Source organism: Oncorhynchus mykiss, chromosome 12 (assembly GCF_057628025.1).
Source record: "Oncorhynchus mykiss isolate SJ-2025 chromosome 12, ASM5762802v1, whole genome shotgun sequence".
Lineage (NCBI taxonomy): Eukaryota > Metazoa > Chordata > Actinopteri > Salmoniformes > Salmonidae > Oncorhynchus > Oncorhynchus mykiss.
Window position 1 is genome coordinate 2,689,216 of NC_143033.1, and position 20,432 is coordinate 2,709,647.

At 44.7% G+C, this 20,432-nt stretch overlaps 1 protein-coding gene and 1 long non-coding RNA gene across 3 annotated transcripts in view; one reads left to right on the plus strand and one right to left on the minus strand.

Annotated features, from left to right (window-relative positions):
- The window catches only part of unm_sa34860 (un-named sa34860), a 180,599-nt gene extending 161,825 nt beyond the window's left edge, over window positions 1-18,774 (minus strand). The window contains exons 1-2 of one of the 2 annotated variants that reach the window (XM_036936733.2): window positions 17,945-18,774; window positions 12,902-12,966 (exon numbers count right to left, since the gene is read on the minus strand). In XM_036936733.2, the coding sequence (XP_036792628.2) occupies window positions 12,902-12,966; window positions 17,945-18,056 (177 nt within the window). In that variant the 5' untranslated portion in view covers window positions 18,057-18,774. The remainder of the gene's footprint in view (window positions 1-12,901; window positions 12,967-17,944) is intronic. The other variant, XM_090191544.1, reaches the window with a different exon arrangement.
- The window catches only part of LOC149979060 (uncharacterized), a 519,908-nt gene that overhangs the window by 309,848 nt on the left and 189,628 nt on the right, over window positions 1-20,432 (plus strand). The gene's annotated exons all lie outside the window — the stretch shown is intronic.

Sequence of the window (20,432 nt, forward strand, 5' to 3'; positions counted from 1 at the left end):
AGCAGAAAAGTAAATAAATAAAAACAGTATGGGGATGAGGTAGGTTAATTGGGTGGCTATTTACTGATGGACTATGTACAGCTGCAGCGATCGGTTAGCTGCTCAGATAGCTGATGTTTGAAGTTGGTGAGGGAGATAAAAGTCTCCAACTTCAGCAATTTTTGCAATTCGTTCCAGTCACAGGCAGCAGAGTACTGGAACGAAAGGCGGCCAAATGAGGTGTTGGCTTTAGGGATGATCAGTGAGATACACCTGCTGGAGCGCGTGCTACGGATGGGTGTTGCCATCGTGACCAGTGAGCTGAGATAAGGCGGAGCTTTACCTAGCATGGACTTGTAGATGACCTGGAGCCAGTGGGTCTGGCGACGAATATGTAGCGAGGGCCAGCCGACTAGAGCATACAAGTCGCAGTGGCGGGTGGTATAAGGTGCTTTAGTGACAAAACGGATGGCACTGTGATAGACTGCATCCAGTTTGCTGAGTAGAGTGTTGGAAGCCATTTTGTAGATGACATCGCCGAAGTCGGTACAAGTCTACAGTTAAAACGCCAAGATATCTACATGGACGTTATTGTCTCATTTGTATCAAAAAGTCATTATTGTTAGTTAAAAGTCTATAGTTAAAAGTGCCTTTGGAAAGTATTCACACCCCTTGAATCTCTCCACATTTTGTTACATTTTCAGCTATATTCTAAAATGGATTAAATAAAAAAGAAATCCTCAGCAATCTCATTGGCCACTATACCCACCATACGGAGCCCTGCTGATCCGTCGTCTGAACCGTCGCCTGAACCGGAACCCCAACAGATGCTAGCCAGCTAACTAGCTACTAGCTAGTAGTCAGCTAGCGGTCATCAGCCACCTCTAGCCAGGACAACTCTCGCCAGTCTGCGCAGCACGACTCAAACCAGAGCCATTTTGGACTTATTGTTCTCCATATCTCCGGATTCCTACTGCAAGCTCTGAACCTTTTTTTTTCTTTTTTTTTTCTTCACCTGGACCATCGCAGCTAGCTAGCTGCTACTCGAGTGGCCACTCCTGGCTAACGTCACTGTGCCGAAACAATAACCAATTAGCCTGGAGCTAGCCTTGCTAGGCCCATCTCCAGGCTAGCCAAAGAGGTCGATCAGCCACTACTTGGGCTACAATACCTATTTTTGCCAACTGGCTTGGAACCCCGCCGACTCATCACGACTGGACCACCGACGTGATTCGCCCGATAGGGTACTTCCTCAACTGGCTCCGACGTCGCTTCGCCCCCTGAAATCCCATCCGCTAGCATGCTAGCCGCGGCCTGCTAGCTGTCCAGAGCACATCGGACTGTTAGCTTGAAAGGCCCACCGGACAAATTCATAGACAGACTTTCTTCCGTCGCGGCGTCCTTTCAAGGCCCTTCTGTTAGCTTGCGCTAGCCCCAAGCTGCCTGAAGCTACTCACTGGACTCCTATGATCACTCGGCTACGCATGTTTCTCGCTAACGTCAATATGCCTTGTCCATTGCTGTTTTGGTTAGAATTTATTGCCTTATTTCACTGTAGAGCCTCTGACCCTGCTCAAAACGCCTTATTTTAATACTTTAGTTCCACCTACCACACATGCGGTGACATCACCTGGTTTAAATTATATTTCTAGGGACAATATCTCTTTCATCGTCACTCTAAGCACAGGTTTACCATCACTGTATCCACATCCTACCATACCTTTGTCTGTACATTATGCCTTGAATCTACTCTACCATGCCCAGAAATGTGATCCTTTTACTCTCTGTTCTGAACGTACTAGCCGACCAGTTATTTGAGCCTTTAGCTGTACCCTTATCCCACTCCTCCTTTGTTCCTCTGGTGATGTGGAGGTTAATCCAGGCCCTGCAGTGTCTAGCTCCACTCCTATTCCCCAGGCGCTCTCTTTTGCTGACATCTGTAACTGTAAAAGCCTTGGTTTCATGCACGTTAACATTAGAAGCCTCCTCCCAAAGTTTGTTTTATTCACTGCCCTAGCACACTCTGCCAACCCGGATGTCCTTGCCGTGTCTGAATCCTGGCTCAGGAAGACCACCAAAAACCCTGAAATGTCCACCCCTAACTATAACATTTGCTGACAAGATAGAACTGCCAAAGGGGGCGGTGTTGCAATCTACTGCAGAGATGGCGTGCAGAGTTCTGACTTACTATCCAGGTCTGTGCCCAAACAATTTGAGCTTCTACTTCTAAAAATTCACCTTTCCAGAAACAAGTCATTTCCGCTTGTTATAGACCACCCTCTGCCCCCAGCTGTGCCCTGGACACCATATGTGAACTGATTGCATCCCATCTATCTTCAGAGCTAGTGCTGCTAAGTGACCTAAACTGGGACATGCTTAACACCCTGGCCATCCTACAATCTAAGCTTGATGCCCTCAATCTCTCACAAATTATCAATGAACCCACCAGGTTCAACCCCAAATAAATATCATCCAACTTGCCCTCCAAATACACCTCTGATGTTTTCTACCAAGATCTCAGTGATCACTGCCTCATTGCCTACATCCGTAACGGGTCTGCGGTCAAACGACCACCCCTCATCACTATCAAACGCTCCCTAAAATACTTCCTAATCGACCTGGCCCCAGTATCCTGGAAGGATATTGACCTCATCCCGTCAGCCGAGGATGCCTGGTCTTTCTTTAAAAGTGCCTTCCTCACCATCTTAAATAAGCACGCCCCTTTTAAAAATGTAGAACCAGGAACAGATATAGCCCTTGGTTCTCTCCAAGCATCCTGTGGCGTTCTGCATTAGCATTGAATAGCCCCCGTGATATGCAACTTTTCCGGGAAGTCAGGAATAAATATACACAGGCAGTTAGGAAAGCTAAGGCTAGCTTTTTCAAGCAGAAATTTGCATCCTGTAGCACAAACTCAAAAAAGTTCTGGGACACTGTAAAGTTCATGGAGAATAAGAGCACCTCCTCCCAGCTGCCTACTGCAGGATCCAAGATGGCGTAGCAGTAGGACGTGTTGTCGTGTCCCTTGTATATATCGTTTGGCACCCTCATTTGTTGACTTCTGTGATCGAAAAAGCCTTGGTTTCATGCATGTCAACATCAGAAGCCTCCTCCCTAAGTGTGTCTTACTCACTGCTCTAGCACACTCTGCTAACCCTGATGTCCTTGCCGTGTCTGAATCCTGGCTCAGGAAGGCCACCAAAAATTCTGAGATTTCCATACCCAACTATAACATCTTCCGTCAAGATAGAACTGCCAAAGGGGGAGGAGTTGCAGTCTACTGCAGAGATAGCCTGCAAAGTAATGTCATACTCTCCAGGTCCATACCCAAACAGTTCGAACTACTAATTTTGAAAATTACTCTCTCCAGAAATAAGTCTCTCACTGTTGCCGCCTGCTACTGACCCCCCTCAGCTCCCAGCTGTGCCCTGGACACCATTTGTGAATTGATCGCCCCCCATCTAGCTTCAGAGTTTGTTCTGTTAGGTGACCTAAACTGGGATATGCTTAACACCCCGGCAGTCCTACAATCTAAGCTAGATGCCCTCAATCTCACTCAAATCATCAAGGAACCCACCAGGTACAACCCTAACTCTGTAAACAAGGGCACCCTCATTGACGTCATCCTGACCAACTGGCCCTCCAAATACACCTCCGCTGTCTACAACCAGGATCTCAGCGATCACTGCCTCATTGCCTGTATCCGCTACGGAGCCGCAGTCAAACGACCACCCCTCATCACTGTCAAACGCTCCCTAAAACACTTCTGTGAGCAGGCCTTTCTAATCGACCTGGCCCGGGTATCCTGGAAGGACATTGACCTCATCCCGTCAGTTGAGGATGCCTGGTCTTTCTTTAAAAGTAACTTCCTCACCATTTTAGATAAGCATGCTCCGTTCAAAAAATGCAGAACTAAGAACAGATATAGCCCCTGGTTCACTCCAGACCTGACTGCCCTCGACCAGCACAAAAACATCCTGTGGCGGACTGCACTAACATCGAATAGTCCCCGCGATATGCAACTGTTCAGGGAAGTCAGGAACCAATACACACAGTCAGTCAGGAAAGCTAAAGCCAACTTCTTCAGGCAGAAGTTTGCATCCTGTAGCTCCAACTCCAAAATGTTCTGGGACACTGTGAAGTCCATGGAGAACAAGAGCACCTCCTCCCAGCTGCCCACTGCACTGAGGCTAGGTAACACGGTCACCACCGATAAATCCATGATTATCGAAAACTTCAACAAGCATTTCTCAACGGCTGGCCATGCCTTCCGCCTGGCTACTCCAACCTCGGCCAACAGCTCCCCCCCCCCCCCCCCCCGCAGCTACTCGCCCAAGCCTCTCCAGGTTCTCCTTTACCCAAATCCAGATAGCAGATGTTCTGAAAGAGCTGCAAAACCTGGACCCGTACAAATCAGCTGGGCTGGACAATCTGGACCCTCTATTCCTGAAACTATCCGCCGCCATTGTCGCAACCCCTATTACCAGCCTGTTCAACCTCTCTTTCATATCGTCTGAGATCCCCAAGGATTGGAAAGCTGCCGCAGTCATCCCCCTCTTCAAAGGGGGCGACACCCTGGACCCAAACTGTTACAGACCTATATCCATCCTGCCCTGCCTATCTAAGGTCTTCGAAAGCCAAGTCAACAAACAGGTCACTGAACATCTTGAATCCCACCGTACCTTCTCCGCTGTGCAATCTGGTTTCCGAGCCGGTCACGGGTGTACCTCAGCCACGCTCAAGGTACTAAACGATATCATAACCGCCATCGATAAAAGACAGTACTGTGCAGCCGTCTTCATAGACCTTGCCAAGGCTTTCGACTCTGTCAATCACCGTTTTCTTATCGGCAGACTCAGTAGCCTCGGTTTTTCGGATGACTGCCTTGCCTGGTTCACCAATTACTTTGCAGACAGAGTTCAGTGTGTCAAATCGGAGGGCATGCTGTCCGGTCCTCTGGCAGTCTCTATGGGGGTGCCACAGGGTTCAATTCTCGGGCCGACTCTCTTCTCTGTATATATCAATGATGTTTCTCATGCTGCGGGCGATTCCCTGATCCACCTCTACGCAGACGACACCATTCTATATACTTCCGGCCCGTCCTTGGACACTGTGCTATCTAACCTCCAAACGAGCTTCAATGCCATACAGCACTCCTTCCGTGGCCTCCAACTGCTCTTAAACGCTAGTAAAACCAAATGCATGCTTTTCAACCGTTCGCTGCCTTCACCCGCACGCCTGACCAGCATCACCACCCTGGATGGTTCCGACCTTGAATATGTGGACATCTATAAGTACCTAGGTGTCTGGCTAGACTCTAAACTCTCCTTCCAGACCCATATCAAACATCTCCAATCGAAAATCAAATCAAGAGTCGGCTTTCTATTCCGCAACAAAGCCTCCTTCACTCACACCGCCAAACTTACCCTAGTAAAACTGACTATCCTACCGATCCTCGACTTCGGCGATGTCATCTACAAAATTGCTTCCAACACTCTACTCAGCAAACTGGATGCAGTTTATCACAGTGCCATCCGTTTTGACACTAAAGCACCTTATACCACCCACCACTGCGACTTGTATGCTCTAGTCGGCTGGCCCTCGCTACATATTCGTCGCCAGACCCACTGGCTCCAGGTCATCTACAAGTCCATGCTAGGTAAAGCTCCGCCTTATCTCAGTTCACTGGTTACGATGGCAACACCCATCCGTAGCACGCGCTCCAGCAGGTGTATCTCACTGATCATCCCTAAAGCCAACACCTCATTTGGCCGCCTTTCGTTCCAGTTCTCTGCTGCCTGTGACTGGAACGAATTGCAAAAATCGCTGAAGTTGGAGACTTTTATCTCCCTCACCAACTTCAAACATCTGCTATCTGAGCAGCTAACCGATCGCTGCAGCTGTACATAGTCTATTGGTAAATAGCCCACCCATTTTCACCTACCTCATCCCCATACTGTTTTTATTTATTTATTTTTCTGCTCTTTTGCACACCAATATCTCTACCTGTACATAACCATCTGATCATTTATCACTCCAGTGTTAATCTGCATAATTGTAATTATTTGCCTACCTTCTCATGCCTTTTGCACACAATGTATATATAGACTCCCCTTTTTTCTACTGTGTTATTGACTTGTTAATTGTTTACTCCATGTGTAACTCTGTGTTGTCTGTTCACACTGCTATGCCTTATCTTGGCCAGGTCGCAGTTGCAAATGAGAACTTGTTCTCAACTAGCCTACCTGGTTAAATAAAGGTGAAATAAAAAAATAAAATTAAAAAAAACTAAGGACAGGAAACACCACCGATGAATCCACTAGAATTGAGAATTTCAAGAAGCATTTTTCTACAGCTAGCCATACTTTCCACCTGGCTACTCCTACCCCGGTCAACAGCCCTGCACTCCCTACAGCAACTTGCCCAAGCCTCCCCATTTCTCCTTCACCCAAATCAAGATAGCATATGTTCTTAAAGAACTGCAAAACCTGGACCCCCAGCCAGGCTAGACATTCTGGACCCTCTATTTTTAAAATAATCTGCTGAAATTACTAGCCTGTTTAACTAGCCTATTACTAGCTGGTTCAACCTCTCTTTTGTATCGTCTGAGATTCCTTAAGATTGGAAAGCTGCCGCGGTCATCCCCCTCTTCAAAGGGGGAGACACTCTAGACCCAAATTGCTACAGATCTATATCTATCCTACCCTACCTTTCTAAGGTCTTCAAAAGCAAGTCAACAAACAGATTACCGACCACTTCAAATCCCACTGTACCTTCTCCGCTACGCTCTGGATTCAGAGCTGGTCATGGGTGCACCTCAGACACGCTCAAGGTCCTAAACGATATCATAACCGCCATCGATAAGAGACATTACTGTGCAGCCATATTCATCAACCTGGCCAAGGTTTTCGAGTCGAGTCTGTCAATCACCACATTGTTATTGGCAGACTCAACAGCCTTGGTTTCTCAAATTATTTCCTCGCCTGGTTCACCAACTACTTCTCTGATAGAGTTTAGTGTGTCAAATCGGAGGGCCCGCCATTCTCTGTATACATCAATGATGTCGCTCTCGCTGCTGGTGATTCTCTGATCCACCTCTACGCAGACAACATCATTCTGTATAATTCTGGCCCTTCTTTGGACACTGTGTTAACTAACCTCCAGACGAGCTTCGATGCCATACAACTCTCCTTCAATCGCCTCCAACTGCTCTTAAATGCAAGTAAAACTAAGTGCATGCTCTTCAACCGATCACTGCCCACACCTGCCCGTACCCATCCAGCATCACTACTCTGGACGGTTCTGACTTAGAATATGTGGACAACTATAAATAGCTAGGTGTCTGGCTAGACTGTAAACTCTCCTTCCAGACTCACATCCAGACTCCCATTCTCTAATCCGAAATTAAATCTAGAATTGGCTTCCTATTTCGCAATAAAGCATCCTTCACTCATGCTGCCAAACATACCCTCGTAAAACTGATCATCCTACCGATCCTCGACTTCGGCGATGTCATCTATAAAATAGCCTCCGACACTCTACTCAAGAAATTGGATGCAGTCTATCACAGTGCCATCCGTTTTGTCAGCAAGCATATATTACCCACCACTGTGACCTGTACGCTCTCGTTGGCTGGCCATCGCTTCATACTCGTCGCCAAACCCACTGGCTCCAGGTCATCTACAAGTCTCTGATAGGTAAAGCCCCGGCTTATCTCAGCTCACTGGTCACCATAGCAGCACCCACTCGTAGCACGCGCTCCAGCAGATATATTTCGCTGGTCACCCCCAAAGCCAATTCCTCCTTTGGCCGCCTCTCCTTCCAGTTCTCTGCTGCCAATGACTGGAACGAATTGCAAATATCTCTGAAGCTGGAGACTATTACCTCTGTCACTAGCTTTAAGCACCAACTGTCAGGGCAGGTCACAGATCACTGCACCTGTACATAGCTCATCTGTAATTAGCCCATCAAGTCTACCTCATCCCCATACTGTATTTATTTATTTATCTTGCTCCTTTGCAGTATCTCTACTTGCACATTCATCCTCTGCACATATATCACTCCAGTGTTTAATTGCTATATTGTAATTACTTTGCCACCATGGCCTATTTATTGCCTTACCTCTCTTATCTTACCTCATTTGCACATGCTGTAGATAGATTTTTCTACTGTATTATTGACTGTATGTTTGTTTATTCCATGTGTAACTCTGTGTCGTTGTATGTGTCAAACTGCTTTGCTTTATCTTGGCCAGGTCGCAGTTGCAAATGAGAACTTGTTCTCAACTAGCCTACCTGGTTAACTAAAGGTGAAATTAAAAAATTAAATCTACACCCCATAATGACATCACAATACCCTATAATGACACAGTGAAAACAGATTTTTAGAAAAACAGAAATACCTTATTATATCTCAGTATTCAGACCCTTTGCTATGAGACTCGAAATTGAGCTCAGGTGCATCCTGTTTCCATTGATCATCCTTGAGATGTTTCTAAAACTTGATTTTCAGTCCACCTGTGGTAAATTCAGTTGATTGGATATGATTTGAAAAGGCTGTCTATATAAGGTCCCATAGTTGACAGTGCATATCAGAGAGAAAAAAACAGCCATGAGGTCAAAGGAATTGTCCTGGGGAAGGGTACCAAAAAATGTTTGCAGCAATGAAGGTCCCCAAGAACATAGTGGCCTCCATCATTCTTAAATGGAAGTAAGGTTGGAACCACCAAGACTCTTCCTAGAGCTGGCCGCCAGGCCAAACTGAGCAATTGGGGGAGAAGGGCCTTGGTCAGCGAGGTGACCAAGAACCCAATGGTCATTCTGACAGAGCACCAGAGTTCCTCTGTGGAAATGGAAGAAACTTCCAGAAGGAAAACCATCTCTGCAGCACTCCACCAATCGCGCCTTTATGGTAGAGTGGCCAGACGGAAGTCACTCCTCAGTAAAATGCACATGACAAGACTCAGACCATGAGAAAAAAGATTCTCTGGTCTGATGAAACCATGATTGAACTCTTTGGACTGAATGCCAAGAGTCACGTCTGGAGGAAACCTGCCACCATCCCTACGGTAAAGCATGGTGGTGGTAGCATCATGCTGTGGGGATATTTTTCAGTGGCAGGGTCTGGGAGACCAGTCAGGATCGAGGGAAAGATGAACGGAGCAAAAAACTGAGAGATCCTTGATGAAAACTTGCTCCAGAGCGCTCAGGACCCCAGACCGGGGTGAAGGTTCACCTTCCAACAGGACAACAACCCTAAGCACACGGCTGGCTTCGGGACAAGTCCCTGAATGTCCTTGAGTGGCCCAGCCAGCACGGATGGAACATCTCTCGAGAGACCTGAAAATAGCTGTGCAGCGACGCTCCCCATCCAACCTGACAGAGCTTGAGAGGCTCTACAGAGAAAAATGGGAGAAACTCCAAAATACAGGTGTGCCAATCTTGTAGCGTCACACCCAAGAAGACTTGAAAGTAAAAAGTTTGAATACCTATGTAAATGTGATATTTCCGTTTTTTTTTGTATAAATTAGCAAACATTTCTAAAAACCTGTTTTCACTTAATCTGCTGTATTGTGTGTAGATTGATGGGGAAAAATCTATTTAATACATTTTAGAATAAGTCTGTAATGTAACAAAATGTTACAGCTAGCTAGCTAGTCACAATGAAATGATAGCTAGATAGCTATTGGATTATAGAGTGAGTTTTTTTTTTATATGCTCAACTAGCTGGAGAGCTAGATCAATACCATTTTCATCTAGCTAGCTGGTAATTATGAAGCTAAATGTTTGCTAAATCTAGCTAGTTATCTTGTGTCTGCATTGCCAGACACGTTGTAACCTATTTTTCTGGACTTTGTCTTGTCTCCAGTACAAGGAGGTGATCGAGGGTGAACAAGCAACACTTCAGGTACGTTGTCTTTGTACTTTGAGCTTATTGCTTGAACTTGGGGGTCAATGAATGTTATTGCTGTAATGTAATGTTTTAATGTCTTGTCTATTTTAGTCTGCTTTCCTCCTTTACAGCTGTAATGGTCTGGAGCCTGGTGTTGTTGTGGCCAAGGAGCATTCACTCAGATGGAACCAGGTTTCAGCTGCTGTGCAATGTTGACATCCTTCCTCCCAGAGATGTGAAAGCCATCCCCCGGACTGGACAACCCGGCAAACATATATTTTTGAGAAGATCAAGACTTCTATAATGAAAAGCACATGGACATTACATATATTCTCACAGAAATATGAAATATGTTCTCAGGCTAGATTCCATTGTTAATATCGTAACATGGCCTGAACCAAAGTTTACTCCAAGGATCTGATGATATAGGCCTGTATATTGATTTTACCTAAGCCTTTACGTGTTTGTGTGTTTTAAGTTTTTCTTAAATTGTAGACTACTATTTTTAGCACTTGAAGTTAACAAAGTATTTTATTGTTGAAATCTTTTCTCAGCTTTTTTAAGGACGACTTCACTGCTATAGCACATGGCCACAGGCACATGCTCCAAAGTGAATTCTTTAAGAGATGGGTCGGTTTAACCTTTGTTTAACTAGGCATGTCAGTTAGGTAAATGTTTTAAATTTACAATGAAGGCCTACCCCCTGGCCAAACTCTAACTCGGACGACGCTGGACTAATTGTGTGCCGCCCTACAGGGGATGTGAACCATACTAAATGGGCGTAAACAATGAACAGCACTGTAGCTGTTCGATGTGAAGGGTTATCTTTGTTATACAACAATAGTCAATTTAATGTTTTTAATTTTGCCTGATGGGGAAACTCAAGAGAGATAATTTTCAGAGAATTCATTTTGGCAATTTGGTGAAAGTATTCCTTTACTAAAATATATGTTTCCCAATGTTTCATGTAGAGCAAGTGTGAACACCACAGCAACATGCCTTTTGTCCTAAATGGGATTCTAAGTGTATCACCTTTTAAAGCTGCATTACTTCCTCATGTTTCCTCCAGTGTCTGATATTCCATTTAGAGGCTCTGAGTCTCTACTTCCCCATGTTTCCTCCAACTACAGTGTATGATATTCCATTTAGAGGCTCTGAGTCTCTACTTCCCCATGTTTCCTCCAACTACAGTATATGATATTCCATTTAGAGGCTCTGAGTCTCTACTTCCCCATGTTTCCTCCAACTACAGTGTATGATATTCCATTTAGAGGCTCTGAGTCTCTACTTCCCCATGTTTCCTCCAACTACAGTATATGATATTCCATTTAGAGGCTCTGAGTCTCTACTTCCCCATGTTTCCTCCAACTACAGTGTATGATATTCCATTTAGAGGCTCTGAGTCTCTACTTCCCCATGTTTCCTCCAACTACAGTGTATGATATTCCATTTAGAAGCTCTGAGTCTCTACTTCCCCATGTTTCCTCCAGTGTATGATATTCCATTGAGAAGCTCTGAGTCTCTACTTCCCCATGTTTCCTCCAGTGTATGATATTCCATTGAGAAGCTATGTCTATACTTTTATCCAATGTAAAAACCCCATTTAAAATGTTGCTACATAACACCGAATTTAGGTGGTGGGTCACGTTTGAGCCGATCCGAAGATGATTTCCTTGAGCTGAGACACTTCGATGTGTAAATGATCAGACTATTCGTTTCACTTCTTGAAAAAAAAAATGTAATTGATGCAATTAACTTATGGGCCTATCAGGCTGGTCACTAGATCTCCCAGCACTCATGAGGATCAGAGCTGGCTCAGACTTCCCTCATCCCCTTCCCCCCCTCCCCTCCTTTATGGAGTCAATAAGGAATTAGTGTGAGGAAATATTCTGTGTAATTAGAAGCCTGAGCTGCATGTCTCTGGAGACCATAAAAACCCTGCCTTTTCCACTCTCTGACTATGAGAGGTCTGTCTGTTGTTTAATCGCCTGGGAGATTCCCAACTTTGACCTGATATATCCCAAACAGTACTAACAAGCATCATCCTTTAACCTGCTATATCCCAAACAGTACTAACAAGCATCATCCTTTAACCTGATATATCCCAAACAGTACTAACAAGCATCATCCTTTGACCTGCTATATCCCAAACAGTACTAACAAGCATCATCCTTTAACCTGATATATCCCAAACAGTACTAACAAGCATCATCCTTTGATTGTGAGTTTTGATGTGTTTATTCTGTTGAAACTGTAGCCGACATAGCTGGGGCTGAGCTGGGCTGAGCTGGGGTTGAGCTGGCCTGGGCTGAGCTGGGGTTGGGCTGAGCTGGGGTTGAGCTGGCCTGGGCTGAGCTGGGGTTGAGCTGGCCTGGGCTGGGCTGGGCTGAGCTGGGGTTGAGCTGGCCTGGGCTGAGCTGGGGTTGAGCTGGGTTGGGCTCGGCTGGGGTTGAGCTGGCCTGGGCTGAGCTGGGGCTGAGCTGGGTTGGGCTGGGCTGGGGTTGAGCTGGCCTGGGCTGAGCTGGGGTGGGGTTGAGCTGGGTTGGGCGGGGCTGGGGTTGAGCTGGGGTTGAGCTGGGGTTAAGCTGGGCTGGGAATGAGCTGGGGTTGAGCTGAGCTGGGGTTGAGCTGAGCTGGGGTGGGCTGGGGTTGAGCTGGGGGTGAGCTGAGTTTAGCTGGGGCTGAGCTGGGGTTGAGCTGGGTTGGGCTGGGGTTGAGCTCGGGTTGAGCTGGGCTGGGGTTGAGCTGAGCTGGGTTGTGCTGGGGTTGAGTTGGGGTTGAGCTGAGCTGGGTTGCGCTGAGTTGAGCTGGGCTGAGCTGAGCTGGGTTGTGCTGAGTTGAGCTGGGGCTGAGCTGGGGTTGAGCTGGGGTTGACCAGGGCTGGGGTTGAGCTGAGTTGAGCTGGGACTGAGCTGGGACTGAGCAGGGACTGAGCAGGGACTGAGCTGGGACTGATACTGATGAGGATTGGTCCAGGCAGCCTGAAAAGAGTTGGTGTGGTTTGTGTGAGCATTTATGAAGTACCACTCACCCCATTCTTTGGGTAGGCTATCCACCCAAGGTCCCCCATGACAGAGCGAGAGTCCAGTAAGTTCACTGCAGAAACACAGGAAGGACACAATTAGTATGTAGAACACATTTGGGAAGATTTTAAATGAAAAACACTTTTTTCACATAACCCAAATTATAGTGATCATTCAGTGAGCCACACAATAGACAGGCCTACTGGTAACTGAACAGTACAGACAGACCTACTGGTAACTGAACAGTACAGACAGACCTACTGGTAACTGAACAGTACAGACAGACCTACTGGTAACTGAACTGTACAGACTGGTAACTGAACAGTACAGACAGACCTACTGGTAACTGAACAAAATAGACAGACCTACTGGTAACTGATCTGACAGACCTACTGGAAACTGATCTGACAGACCTACTGGTAACGGAACAGTATAGACAGAACTACTGGTAACTGAACAGTACAGACAGACCTACTGGTAACTGAACAGTACAAACAGACCTACTGGTAACTGAACAAAATAGACAGACCTACTGGTAACTGATCTGACAGACCTACTGGTAACTGAACAGTACTGACAGACATACTGGTAACTGAACAGTACAGACCTACTGGTAACTGATCTGACAGACCTACTGTTAACTGATCTGACAGAGCTACTGAATAGTACAACAGCAGTAACCAAATATAGTAGAAGTGACCTTTGCAAAATGTTGCTTAACAATCATGACCGATATGTTAAGGGCACAACGACCAATGCCTTCACCAATGAAAAGTCAACATGCCTTCACCAATGACAAGTCAACATGCCTTCTCGAATGAAAAGTTAACATGCCTTCCCGAATGAAAAGTCAACATGCCTTCACCAATGAAAAGTCAACATGCCTTCACCAATGAAAAGTCAACATGCCTTCACCAATGAAAAGTCAACATGCCTTCACCAATGAAAAGTCAACATGCCTTCCCGAATGAAAAGTCAACATGCCTTCCCGAATGAAAAGTCAACATGCCTTCACCAATGAAAAGTCAACATGCCTTCACCAATGAAAAGTCAACATGCCTTCACCAATGAAAAGTCAACATGCCTTCACCAATGAAAAGTCAACATTGCCTTCCCGAATGAAAAGTCAACATGCCTTCACCAATGAAAAGTCAACATGCCTTCACCAATGAAAAGTCAACATGCCTTCACCAATGAAAAGTCAACATGCCTTCACCAATGAAAAGTCAACATGCCTTCCCGAATGAAAAGTCAACATGCCTTCACCAATGAAAAGTCAACATGCCTTCACCAATGACAAGTCAACATTGCCTTCCCGAATGAAAAGTCAACATGCCTTCACCAATGAAAAGTCAACATGCCTTCACCAATGAAAAGTCAACATGCCTTCACCAATGAAAAGTCAACATGCCTTCACCAATGAAAAGTCAACATGCCTTCACCAATGAAAAGTCAACATGCCTTCACCAATGAAAAGTCAACATGCCTTCACCAATGAAAAGTCAACATGCCTTCACCAATGAAAAGTCAACATGCCTTCCCGAATGAAAAGTCAACATGCCTTCACCAATGAAAAGTCAACATGCCTTCACCAATGAAAAGTCAACATGCCTTCACCAATGAAAAGTCAACATGCCTTCCCGAATGACAAGTCAAGATTGCTTCACCAAAGAAAAGTCGACAATTCTTCACCAATGAAAAGTCATCAATCCTTCACCAATGAAAAGTCATCATTCCTTCACCAATGAAAAGTCATCATTCCTTCACCAATGAAAAGTCATCATTCCTAGCATAACAAACTGTCTTTTTAAAGTTTCTGAAAAGTAGGTCTTGGTTTGTTCCAGCTGATTGGCAGGCAGGCTAACAGACACTGTCTAGTACTCCAGATAGAACATTGCCCTTAGGAAAATATCCTAATTAGGAGAAAAAGTGGAAATATGTTGTAGTGTAGTCGATGATAACAGGGAGATTATGTCTTTCTCCAAGAGAGGATGTAAGGAGATCCTCTTGGCGTACATCAGTAGACGAGAGGAGAACCCTTTCCCCGTAGTGAAACTGAGTGTGTATTATTCTCATAGTCAGAGAATTCAGATGATTCATGGTGGTTGTCACCATTGAATCAAATCAAATCGAATGTTATTGGTCACATACAAATGGTTAGCAGATGTTACTGTGTGTGTAGCACAATGCTGCTAGGTCCGACAGTGCAGTAATATCTAACAGGTAATGATTTACTCCCAGAGTGGATACAAGGATGTAAGAAGGTAGTAGTGTATTTGTTTACATTACGTTCAGCAGAAAAAGACAAATGTTTTAACAGCAAATCCTCCTCAGAGTCCAACAGAAGCAAATTCATTGGTAATAATTGTTTGAATGGACAAACTCTTTATGCATACAGTGTGTATCGATTTCAAAACACCAAGAGACATATTTCACATGTGGGAGAGTTATGGTGTCACTTCACTTAATCACTGTGGATATATTGTGTCGACGTCAAATCCTATCTGTATCACACGTTATGTCCCAGAGGTGCTCTTATTTTGACCAGAACCCGTTGAGCCCTAGTGCACTATATAGGGAATAGGGTTCTATAGGGCTCTGGTCTAAAGTAGTGCACTATATAGGGAATAGGGTTCCATAGAGCTCTGGTCTAAAGTAGTGCACTATATAGGGAATAGAGTTCCATAGGGCTCTGGTCTAAAGTAGTGCACTATATAGGGAATAGGGTTCTGTAGGGCTCTGGTCTAAAGTAGTGCACTATATAGGGAATAGAGTTCCATAGGGCTCTGGTCTAAAGTAGTGCACTATATAGGGAATAGGGTTCCATAGGGCTCTGGTCTAAAGTAGTGCACTATATAGGGAATAGAGTTCCATAGGGCTCTGGTCTAAAGTAGTGCACTATATAGGGAATAGAGTTCCATAGGGCTCTGGTCTAAAGTAGTGCACTATATAGGGAATAGGGTTCCATAGGGCTCTGGTCTAAAGTAGTGCACTATATAGGGAATAGGGTTCTATAGGGCTCTGGTCTAAAGTAGTGCACTATATAGGGAATAGGGTTCAATAGGGCTCTGGTCTAAAGTAGTGCACTATATAGGGAATAGGGTTCTATAGGGCTCTGGTCTAAAGTAGTGCCCTATATAGGGAATATGGTTCTATAGGGCTCTGGTCTAAAGTAGTGCACTATATAGGGAATAGGGTTCTATAGGGCTCTGGTCTAAAGTAGTGCCCTATATAGGGAATAGGGTTCTATATGGTTCTGGTCTAAAGTAGTGCACTATATAGGGAATAGGGTTCCATAAGACTCTGGTCTAAAGTAGTGCACTATATAGGGAATAGGGTTCTATATGGTTCTGGTCTAAAGTAGTGCACTATATAGGGAATAGGGTTCCATAAGACTCTGGTCTAAAGTAGTGCACTATATAGGGAACATTTTTCCATTTGGGACACACAGCCTCTGAATCAGACCATTAGGCTGAATTCCTGTGGGGTTAGGGTGCTGTTATGTAGTGATGCTGTTTGTTAGGCCTAGTCATCATCAGCTGGGGCTATTCAACTGCAGCACACACACACACACACACACACGCACACACACACCCGCGCGCGCACGAACGAACGAGCACACTTCTCAATATATGACAGAATGACAAGAAATATAATGGACAGAATCTCAAGAAATATAATGGACAGGATGTCAAGAAATATAATGGACAGGATATCAAGAAATATAATGGACAGGATGTCAGGAAATATACTGGACAGGATGTCAAGAAATATAATGGACAGGATGTCAAGAAATATAATGGACAGGATGTCAAGAAATATAATGGACAGGATGTCAAGAAATATAATGGACAGGATATCAAGAAATATAATGGACAGAATGTCAAGAAATATAATGGACAGGATGTCAAGAAATATAATGACAGAATGTCAAGAAATATAATGGACAGGATATTAAGAAATATAATGGACAGGATGTCAAGAAATATAATGGACAGGATGTCAAGAAATATAATGGACAGGATATCAAGAAATATAATGGACAGAATGTCAAGAAATATAATGGACAGGATATCAAGAAATATAATGCAGGATGTCAAGAAATTAACAGTATGTTTAGAGTGAAAATACTATAACTACATTTAGAAGAGAATCTCCTGAGACTCTATTTTGACTATAATTTATCACAAATAGTGTCCGCATGTATGGTAGAGAGATAGGAGGGCTCATTTATGATATGTCTACATGTGACATTGATGACGTCTCATTACATTTGTATGAACGTGTTTATAATTAAGTCCTAAGGATTTCTAATATCATAGTTCCTGTCACAGAAAGAACATTTTGGAACTTTCCCCTGGCCATTACTGAATGTCACAAATCTATATCAAATTCATATTCGCCGAAATAAGGGGAACTTCACAACCGGACAATGTCATAACTAGTCGAGCTGACCTCATGTCTGTCTGGTAGGATAATGCCAAGATAATGTCTTATAGGCGGTAATGGCATAATTTATCACAGGATATTTAAATGCTGTTCACGCACAGTCTTCCGGTCAACCAACAAGACGGTTGGAAACACATGAGGTAAATAGCTGAACTTTCACAGCACTTAAACTAGACTACTCTATTTGTACAGCCCGAAAAGGTTTGACTAAATACCATATCTATTTGGTATATAGAATATCAAACACGGTGTCAAGAAGTTGTCACGCTGGTATTGATCCGGAATGAAATGGTCGCTTGGTGCTGTAACAATGCCTGAGAGATACTCACTCTTCCTTCGCATCAATATCACTGAGACCGAGCCTATTTACAAACCATTTTTAAAGCACAATGTAGAACGTTCATAATGAGTAAAAACCGACATGTCAATTGCATTGCGCGTCTCGCAATCAATGCTTTTTTTGCCAACTGGCATCTTTATCAGTGTCGGGCATCAGCCTTGTTCAAAGGTAATGATTGCTTTCATGGCAAGGTAGTCAAAGGTGAATAACAATCAAATGTATTGACACATTATAAATACATGTTTTAACTATGTCCACTTACCTTCATTAGCAAGTATAGAGTGAGTCCTGAGCACTGCAAGGCTGAAAAAGCACGTCCACACTTTCAAGTAAAACCGTCCACCACAATTCCACGCCAATGTCATTTTTTTCATTTAAAATGGTGAGAAAACGAAGGCGTGATGAATGTACCGGTAATTCAGTTCAGTGCGGAAACGCTCCTAAAGTGAATAATGGAGACATCTGTGTCCTTATTGTCCGTCTATTGAGAGATAAAAGCGTATTTACGCGGTCGGTAGGTCCGTCTGTACACAGGCACACGGCTAGAGAGGAGAGGAGAAGTGGAGCGCGCTGAATTTGGAGAGGCAGATGAGAGGAGGAGAGGAGGAGGAGAGCTGCACAGCGCCGCCAGCCTGAAGCAGGCGGGGGCGGAGTGAACTTCAGAGCAGAGGGAGACTCCAGTGGGCATAGAGGCTCTCCGCTCCAACACTACCACATACACACAAAGAGCACTACAGCCCGTTGCCCTCTATCAAACAGTACACGAATGACCCCTAATATCAGGCACGAAACACCATAGACTGAACCAGAATACTGCTTTAAAGGAGACGTTGAATATGGCAAAATCTCCTTTAAACCCAGGAAGCAGCCATTCAACTTGGCTTTCACCGGCTTTTCAAGCTTAATAATGTCAAAATACGTTAATTCGGTACATAATGGAGTTTCGCTGAGCAACTATCATCACTACCGCTACCGTTCAGGCCGGTATGTAAATCCCCACAAAATATCGAAATAAAAAGTGACATGCAACCAAAAAAGGTCTTGTCTGCAAAGTCTGTATTGTTTTTGAGCAAGTGCACATGCGCCAAATCCACCTCTGGGAAAATACCCAAGGCATTTTGACATTATTAAACTTGAAAGTCTGGTGAATGGCAAATTGAATGGCTGCTTCCTGGGCTTTAACAAATAATTGCCTCCTTTGATTCTGGTTCAACCACAGACATGAACGTTGGAGTCTACTATTTCACTTGTAAAATTAGGACAATATTACTTGTTTGTTGAATTGTTAATCATTACAAAAGACTTGTGTCATATAATGATACAACAATATTTATGTTGGAAAACTGACCTTCAGATAACAGACTGTATTGACATCAAAATATATAACAAGGACTCTTAATTCATTGTTTGGTATCATTCATAATTGTATGACAGGGGATTTTAAACATCCTATGCAATATGTCAATGAAAAATTTGCCTTTTGATATTAACCAACAGAGAATGTACCCTCTCTCTTTCTCTCTATCCCTCTCTCTCTCATCTCATCCCTCTCTCTCTCTCTCTCTCTCATCACTCCCACACTCCTCTAATCTGTTCCTCTCCTCTAACCAGTGAGCCACGAACACACCATCCATCGCCTCTGTGTGTGTGTGGTGTGTATGGTGTGTTGCGTGCATGGTGTGTATAGTGTGTGTATGGTGTACGGTGTGTGTGTGTGTGTGGTGTGTATGGTGTGTCTGGTGTGTGGTGTGTGTATGGTGGGTGTGTGTGGTGTGTACGTATGGTGTGTGTGGTATGTGTATGGTGTGTGTGGTGTGTATGGTGTGGTGTGTATGGTGTGTGTGTAGTGTGTATGGTGTGTGTGTGTGGTGTGTACGTGTGTGTGTGTATGGTGTGTGTGGTGTGTACGTGTGTGTGTGTGTGTGTATGGTGTGTATGGTGTGGTGTGCGTATGGTGTGTGTGGTGTGTATGTGAGTATCTGTGTGGTGTGTGCGGTGTGTATGGTGTGTACGTGTGGTGTGTATGGTGTGTAAGTGTGTATGGTGTGTGGTGTGTGTGTGGTGTGTATGTGAGTATCTGTGTGGTGTGTATGGTGTGTGTATAGTGTGTGTGGTGTGTATGGTGTTGTATGGTGTGTGTGGTGTGAATGGTGTGTGGTATGGTGTGTATGGTGTGTATGGTGTGTGGTGTGTATGGTGTGGTGTGAATGGTGTGTGTGGTGTGTATGGTGTGTATGGTGTGGTGTGTGTATGGTGTGTGTGGTGTGTATGGTATGGTATGGTGTGTATGGTGTGTGGTGTGTATGTGAGTATCTGTGTGGTGTGTATGGTGTGTGTATAGTGTGTGTGGTGTGTGTGGTGTGAATGGTGTGTGGTATGGTGTGTGTGGTGTGTATGGTGTGTGGTGTGTATGGTGTGTGGTGTGTATGGTGTGTGTGGTGTGTGGTGTGTATGGTATGGTATGGTGTGTATGGTGTGGCGTGTGTGGCGTGTATGGTGTGTGGTGTGTATGGTGTGGTGTGTATGGTGTGTGGTGTGTATGGTGTGGTGTGTATGGTGTGTGGCGTGTGTGGTGTGTATGGTGTGTGGTGTGTATGGTGTGGTGTGTTTGGTGTGTGGTGCGTATGGTGTGTGGTGTGGTGTGGTGTGAATGGTGTGTATGGTGTGGTGTGTATGGTGTGTGGTGTGTATGGTATGGTGTGTATGGTGTGTGGTGTGTATGGTATGGTGTGTATGGTGTGTATGGTGTG